This window comes from Pinus tabuliformis, chromosome 4_2, assembly GCF_031772625.1.
Source record: "Pinus tabuliformis cultivar Carrire ecotype Pingquan chromosome 4_2, CPIR1, whole genome shotgun sequence".
Lineage (NCBI taxonomy): Eukaryota > Viridiplantae > Streptophyta > Pinopsida > Pinales > Pinaceae > Pinus > Pinus tabuliformis.
The window spans coordinates 1,026,538,176-1,026,547,015 of NC_142304.1; the positions used below are offsets into that span (position 1 = coordinate 1,026,538,176).

Sequence of the window (8,840 nt, forward strand, 5' to 3'; positions counted from 1 at the left end):
TTTCTACTTAATTGTCTAAAGGGTAGGTTTTTGTAGAGGTCATTCACTCAAACTTCATGGGTGAGTCTATTAGAGGTAATTTTGGCTTACCTTGTCCAGTATGGTTTACAGGCCATTATATTGGGCTAGAAAGTTTTCCAAGAAGCAACCGGAGGTAATAGTGAGTGGAATTTGTAATTGTATGGTTCTTGTTACCAATTTCCCTATCGACAAAAAAAAATAAAAAATAAAAAATATTTTTCACTTAATCGGCTTACCAATGTCTTTGTATTGTAATCCATAATGTGGGAAACCATAATGTCCTTGCCCCACAACCATGCTTACAAAACCCTTGCATCTTTCAATGCACCTCTCCTTCCCTAATATCTTTGTATTATAATCCATAACGTAGGAAACCATAATGTCCTTGCCCACAACCATGCTTACAAACCCCTTGCATCTTTCAATGCACCTCTTCTTCCCTAATATATCTCCTTCCTTTGACTGTAAACGATGTCGCTCTTCTCTGGTAGGGTGATCGTCTCAAAGCTAGAGATGTGAGAGGCATGAATACCACCTTGCAAATGAGAAGCCTTAAATATAGGAAAAATGACAAGCATGTTAGAGGAAGTAATTAATTCTATACCATTGGTTGGATTAATAGTAGATGTGAATGTCCCATAAAATCTTCAACATGAAAAATTGGTGAAAGGGGAGGGTGAGGCGAGATGGATACTTCACTTGGGTGCAAAAAGCCTAATCATAATTTGGGCTTCGATCATATTCCATCGAGTGAGTCCCCTAGTACTCGATTGTTAGGTGCTTAGACCAAGATTCTGCAATGTCACTCAAGACCGAGACCTAGTCACTAACTTTCAAAGTCTAACAACAAAGAGTTAAAATGTGATAGATGAAATAATATATATGATCCTAAAAAAATTGCACACTTGTGTGAAAACCTCTTGAAAATAAAGACCTATAGCACCCCTAAAGAATAGAATACTCCCACCCCATGTGAGACATTATGTTGGCTACACACATGCCATGTATCAACTTCATGTTGAGCATAATGAATTACGCGTCTCCTTCATTTTGAGAAACACATAAATATTTTTTTTATATATAACACTTTACTTAACATGGCCAATTGAAATATTTTATTTATGACCCACATCATCCACACTAAAATGATCTTGTGTTATTAGTATATTTTTAAATACATATACCCTCATACTGGGAAGTAGAAAACACATATCCATTCATCAGAATTTCTCTCCTAGCAATCGACTATTGACCACTATTAGTTTAGCATTGACCAATGCAAGTTATAATGTTTAACTTTGAAAAACAAATATTTATTTTTCAATATTATTGAAAAAAATTTCAAACATTTGATTGGACCATAACTTTGAAGGTCCTATTGTAGCCTTTGTGCCATGTGGATAACTGCCTCAATTATTTCTGCCATAATTTCTAAATGTAGTTGCAATATTTATGTCATGATTTTTAAATATTTGTGGAATAATTTTTCATTGTTAAGGTTCATAGGAAAACGACCTAAAATTAAATAAATATACATATCGGGAGTTACCGCCTACCATTATTTATGATTTATCCAACACTATAACATGTAGGTGTAAAAGTGTAAATGTGAAAACTTAGTAGTTGTTACTACCCACCAAACATTTATCCAAGTCCTTATCCCTTCATAGGACATTAAATTTTCCTCTCTATATTTTAGTTTACAATTTATCTAAAAACATAACTTCCACTTATTATAATTTTGTATTTTTGGATTATCTGCCTCAATTCATGATTAAATTATGAATGTTTTCCATGTTTGAACTTAAAATAATTTTGTTTATTTTATATAATGTTTTTAAAGATATAAAAAACAAAGGTAAGAGCTAGAATGCAACATAGTCCCCACTTCTGACACTAATTAATTGATTAAAGGTTGTGATGTGTGTTGTGAATTATCTGCACAATGAAATCTCCTTGCATAATGAAATCTCTCCACACAAATCTCTTTGCACAAAATTCTCTGCACAATGGAAAGCTCTCTAACACATGAACTCGAGATCACAGACCATGAATTGTGATCTGGATAAAAGTTCATGTGATGAAGGACTTAGATGTAATTTGGTTTCATACTTAAATTGCAAATATTTTATCAATTATTCACTTGAGGTTCTAGCATTGCAGGTGAGTGAATAAATATTGTTGGGTAGTGGACCCCCCATAATGGTTTGGGGGCTCTAAGTCTGAAATTTTGGGTAATAGCATGGTAACGATTTCTCGAAGTGCGTAGAACGCGAATTGTAATGGGTCAAGTCCGAGGGTAGTCCACCCTAAAATTTTATAGATTAGTCTAGAAGGTATCGGCTTGCCCATGGTCCGCGGACCATGGAAATGTATAAATAGAGCAAGGATATAGGATTAGAAGGCAGTTTTTGGATAGTAGCTTGGAAAAAGATAAAAAGTGTATGGGTTTGTAAAAGTAGACAGCGCTCTAAGTCTGTAAGTCTGAGTCAAGGGTAGTAGAGGGTAGAGAGGCTCTGCAGCTGTGTGTGCAGAGGCCTGATAGAGTCCAGAGCTATTTGTGCGAACCTCTGCAGCTGAGTGCACAGGGTGGAACTGTACTGTACTGAAAGGAAGAAGTAATAAAGATACATGTTTTTGAATTATTGTGTATCTGATTGTAGATTTGAATGTTTATGCTCAAGTTATGATTTTATGAACACTGTTAAGACTTATGCATATGCACATTGGGTTTAAACATTAAATGTTTTCTTAAAAACTATAAGGAACAATTCATATCTATAATAATGAATAACAGTAACAAGACTAAGGATCTAAGATATTCACGAAAAGCCAGATTGCTGCACGGAATAGCAGAAGGGCATAGATAGGGTTGCAAACACGCCAAAACTCATCAAGGCATCCCTAGGGTGTGGAAACCTTGTTCCAGCATCCTCCCCTATTGCCTCGGGTGAGACTTCAGTCCGCGCTCCGCGGATTGTTGCTGAAAGGGCTGGTAGTACGGGATTTGTTTGGCTGAAATCTCTTCCGAACCTGGGTCAAGGCCGAATAAGCCAACAAATGGTTCTGTTTCCGGGACTGGGATCTACCTAAAGGGATGTTTGATGCTGGAACGCTAGAACCCTACAAAGAAAGAAGCCGAAAATTGATAAATTGGAGGGTTTATCACTGAACTCGTGATAGACACTTCTGTGAACAATAACAAAGCCACAAAGAAGTTTTCTCAAAAGAAGCACGAGTAGAACAAGCTTCAAAATGACTGAAGGGTTAATTTTAACCCCACAAAGGAAGTGGAGCACGTAAGGAGTGTTGTTTAGTATGGTGAATGAAATTAAGTTGCCTATATTCAAAAGAGTCGAAAATGAAGACCCCGATAAATTTTGGTTCATAGTGAAAGCAGTATGGGACGTGCACAAGGTTATCGATGATAACATTAAAAGGGCCACATTGGTGAGCATGTTGCAGGATCGCACATTGACATGGTATATTAAGCACTCCAGCAATCATCCGAATGCCAGAATAGCAGAGATTTTGGATGCATTGAACAAAGAGTTGGGCCGACCAAAATGAGAAACTCGGTTGATCATTGGATTTAAGGAAATTACGATGCTTCCAGGTCAGACACTGTGGGATCTGGATGAGTGCCTGAAAATTATGATCCATGAGGAAAATATGACGCTTTCAGATGCACAACACCATGCCTGGTTTGTGGCATCCCTAGCACCACACCTGAGGATGACGCTATCACAACAGAAGATCTCGACCCAGGCCGAAGCATTAGAGATAGCAATGAGGTTGCATGAAATGCCAATGCAACATCCTGGGTTGCGAGTCCAACAAATCTATGCACAACTACAAAATCTATGTTTAAAGATGAAAAATTTGAAGAAGGATAGGGTGCCGCGGCCGAAAGAACGTGAAGAGGTATGGTGTATAAACTATAAAGGCTAGGCTCATGATAAGCATCATTGTCCTGTATTAGTGAATTATTTGACAAGAGGAGCATTGATGCTGCAGAGACTAGAGCCGCCGGCTGGTCTGAGTGCATCCACCGCTCTCTGATACGCGATTTGTCAAGTAGGAGGAAAGCATGCGACATGTAACTGTCACCTATTGCAAAAATATACCCAGACTTCGCAGCAGCTATAATGTAATTTCTGTAGCTTAGTGGGTTACGATGAGCGAACGTGTCGAAGTTATGAAATAATGATAGATAGAACTCCAGCCTATCAAGTGCAGAAGGAAATGCAAGGGCCCGATCCAGCTACAGCAATGGCACGAGGTGGCTTCCAAAGGCGAGGTTGAGGATGAGGAGGGATGGGACTAGGACGAGGGCGCGAAAAGTTAATATGGTACAACTGTGGAGGACCTTCGCACTACGCACGCAACTATATGAATCTGACCAGAATAAGTTGCCCATATTGTGAAGAATTTGATCATGAAATGATAAACTACTCGACACTGATCACACAAATGTGCGAAAAAGGGGTGCTACAACCCACTCCGATGCAAAACATCCAGATGATGAGATTTGAACCGCACGAAGAGGACCCCAACTTGAATATGATGCTCAGGCGTGGTGCAACCATGGTGGAAGACAAGGAGAAGAAGCTTGAAGAAGACACCTGGGTAGGTAAGGCTCGTACAAAGGAACTCGAATTTGATTTAAACCGCGTGAAAGGAATGTTTATGGAAGCTAAGAAGAGCTTCGTAGAGGTCTCTACCTCAGGTAGCAGGGATCAACCAGAGATGGACCTAGACCCCTCTCTACTAACCACCTTTTTAGAGACATGTATGAAACTACTACGCAACAATAAGGCAGTCAAAGGGCTACAAGGATTGATTGCTAGATGCGGAGGGACCAGGGAGCTGCACATAGTTTGAAAAATGGGGAAGCATGCCCTATGCACCAGATGAGAAATGAGGTTGACTGCACAAATTGGTGAATACGAGATGGATCAAGTAATTTTAGACTTGGGTTTAGATGCGAACGTACTACTGAAGCAGACTTGGGAGCGCATGGGCAGGCCCGCACTACAATGGTCCCCCATCCAATTACGAATGGTGAACTAGCAAAAGATCTTTCCCATGGGAAGATTAACAAGGGTAGCAATGGATATTGATGGTGCAAACACACAAAAAGATTTTGAGGTAATAGAAATTGTGGACGACAGTAACCCCTACCCCGCGTTACTCAGAATAGATTGGGCAACGGATATGAATGGAGTTATTAATCTAAGGAAGCGAAAGATGATTTTTGATACAAAGTCCCTACGTGTGATCGTGCCATTGGACCCCACCGAAGGAAAATGTTACATAGAGCTAGTGCGCGATGATGGAAGCAACGAAGAGTTAGATTGTATCTACAAAAGAACTGCACGGAACCAGGATCGGCCACTCCATACTGTCGATGAAAGGGCCCCGTGGAGGACAGAAAAATCCTGCTTGTTGGAGGTTGATGGAGATGATGAACAATGGCGCAATAGGTTAAGGGAAGTGATGATGTTAAATTGTAATATGATGACCAAATCCCTCCGTTACATAACCACCTAGGCATGGGATCTACCAACCTATGATTGACTAACAGCGGTGGAAGAATTTTTGCACCACTATGAGAGTGCAGTACCAGAAGACCAGAGGTTTGATGCATTAAAATGGGTGTTGCTGACAACTCTTGCACGTTGGTGGGGAACACATGAAGGGAACTTTCAAAGCTAGAAGGACTGCAAAAGGATGATGTAACTAAGATTTGGGAAGCCGGAGCTACAAATAACTGAGAAATACGATGCATGTGATGACCCATGCAGGCACCTCGCAAAATAGACAAAAGCCTATGGAGAAGAACCCCAACCTGAATGGGTACATTTATTTTATCATACCTTGGATGTCATTCCCAGAAATTGGTATACTGAAATAGAGCCCTGATATGGTATGGGCGAATGGGATATATTACGTTAGGGATTTTTACTAACGTTCTTATTTGAGGACCAATGGATGGATACCGTTGACGATGCACTGCAATTTTTCAAATCCGCTATCTTCAAATTACCATAGGAACCTGAATAAATCATTCAACCAGACTGGACACATCAGTTAAGCCATGCCTTAGAATGTTACAACCTGCAAGCAGAGGATGATGATGATGATCCCCAAAATATTAACATTTCGGAAACAGAAGGGAGCCGCAAAGTTCGAGGACCGATGATTGAGGATCTTGATATCACAGCGCCACTAAAAACAAAACAGGTGAACATTGGTATAGAGGAAGAGCCAAAGTACGCAACTTTGGGGGACTATTGGGATGATGCCACGGTGGATAAAGTCGTCGAGTTACTGTGCGAGTATCAAGACCTATTCCTAACCAAACTGATAGAACTAAAGGGGATTCTCGGCGAACTGGCAGTGATGAAGATAACTCTGAAGATGGACATGAAGCCGAGTAAATAACGCCCCTGCCATTTGAATCCAAAGTATAAGGAAAAAGTCCATGAAGAATTGGACAAGATGCTTGCAACAGGAATTATTGAACTTGTCGAAGAATCTGACTAGGTCAGTCCTATGATAGTGCAAGAGAAGAAACAAAAGGGTGAAATTCAAATCTGTGTGGATCTCTGAAAACTGAATGATGTCTGCGTTCATGACCCGTTCCCAACCCCATTTACAGATGAAGTCCTGGAGAATGTTGGTGGACAAGAAGCATACTCATTCACAGATGGGTTCTTAGGATATCACAACATCAAGATCACACTGGAGGATAGGAGCAAGACCACCTTTGCGACCGAATTAGGATGCTTTAAGTACACTATGATTCCCTTCAGATTAAAGAACGAACCCACGATATTTTCCCACGTAGTAGTGGCTGCGTTCAAGGAATACATCTTCAGTTTTTGGAGGTTTATTTTGATGATTGGATTGTATTTGGGCTAGTCAAGAAACATGTCGCAAGCTTATGATTGATGCTAGATACGTGTCGATGACACCATATAGCACTAAATATTAAAAAGTGTACGTACCTTGTTCCTTTTGAAAATATTCTCGGCGATGTGGTCTATAAATAGGGCCTGATGGTTGACCTTGCAGAAATTGTTGTCATACTCAACTTGCAAGCACCGTGTAGTGTCAAACAACTTCGCACCACACTGGGACATACTGGGTACTACCGAAGTTTATTAAGGGCTATGCACAAATCATGGCACCAATGGAACAGTTGTTAAAAAAGGATGCTACGTATTGTTGGAATGAGGACTATAAGAGGATTTTGGAGATTCTAAAGGAAAAAATGGCCTCTGCCCCCATTTTGGTTTTCTAGAAATGGGACATCAAATTTCATGTACATGTGGACGTGTCTTGTATCACATTGGGCACCGTACTCACACAAGAAGGAGTGGAAGGCATTGATCATCTGATCATGTTTGTGAGTCGGTGACTGTCAAAAGCAAAAAAAATCACTCCACCACTGAGCAGAAGGGATTGATGATGGTATATGCGCTTTAGAAATATCGTCACTATCTACTCGGTGGGCATTTTAAAATATATACTGATCACTCCACACTAAAATACCTGGTGAATAAGCCTGTGTTGGGGGGGCGTATCTGTCGATGGTTGTTACTATTCCAAGAATATGACTTCGAGGTTGTCGTAAAGCCAAGACGTCTAAACGCAGGTCCAGATCACATGTCTCGAGTTGAGAATGATGAGGAGCCAACAAATTTAGAGGAAGGACTACCTGATGCATAACTCTATGCAATACGCGTTGCGGATGGTCACTTTGAAGATATAATCCACTTCTTAACCACAGGGACTGCACCACAGGGGTATTCAGTTCAGCAGAAGAAGGAGTTAGTCATACGCATGGTGGATTTCATTGTTATCGTGGGGCACCTCTACAAAATGGGAAATGACGAAATATTAAGAAGATATGTACCTGAATTTGAATAGGGATAGATCCTCACATAAGCGCACAGAGGGGTTGCAGGAGGACATTACGCAAGATGGGTGACCATGCAAAAGATTCTTCGTGCTGAACTATGGTGGCCAACTCTACATCAATATTCAAAAACATACTGTCGGGCCTGTGACGTATGTCAATGGACTTGGAAACCATCGCGAAGGGATGAGATGCTGCTCAATCCACAGGTGACACTACAACTGTTCAAGAAATGGGCGATCAACTTTTTGGGGCCCATCATGCCTCAAGGAAAGACGGGTGTGCGCTATATCATCTCCGTGACAGAATACTTGACTCGATGGGCAGAAGCACAACTGGTTAAGGACTGCATGGCTGCTACAGCTATGAAATTCTTGTTCGAAAATGTGTTGACATGGTTTGGATGCCCGAAAATCCTAATGAGCGACCATGGAACGCACTTCCTAAATGAAACCATCAGTGCACTTACTAATGAATCCCAGGTATATCATCAACAAATTATGCTGTATCATCCACAAGCGAATGGGATAGTGGAAGCGTTCAATAAGATTTTAAAGACTGCATTGACCAAGATCTGTAATGCGAAGCGCAATGATTGAGATTTGTGCATACTTGCTGTGTTATGGGTGTACTGAACCACTTGCAAGAAATTAATAGGTCAGACACCTTTTCACTTAGTCTATGGCATAGAAGTTGTCATGCCCATGGAATACATTTTACCTAGTTTGCAAATTGCAGCAATAACAAGCATGGAAGACTTGGGAGTGTTGGAAGAAAGGCTCGCGCAACTGGAATAACTAGAGGAGGAATGGTTTCTAGCGAGATTCCATCAAAAAGTACAAAAGAAGAGCGAAAATGCTTGGCATGATCACCATATCAAGTCACGCACATT

The 8,840-nt window shown here is 40.6% G+C and overlaps 1 protein-coding gene across 1 annotated transcript; it reads left to right on the forward strand.

Annotated features, from left to right (window-relative positions):
• Positions 1-8,139: 8,139 nt before the first annotated feature.
• LOC149173115 (uncharacterized) lies at positions 8,140-8,547 on the forward strand. Its single transcript, XM_089426581.1, has one exon. The coding sequence runs from the start codon at positions 8,140-8,142 to the stop codon at positions 8,545-8,547; it is 408 nt and encodes a 135-aa protein (XP_089282707.1).
• The last annotated feature ends 293 nt before the right edge of the window (positions 8,548-8,840 follow it).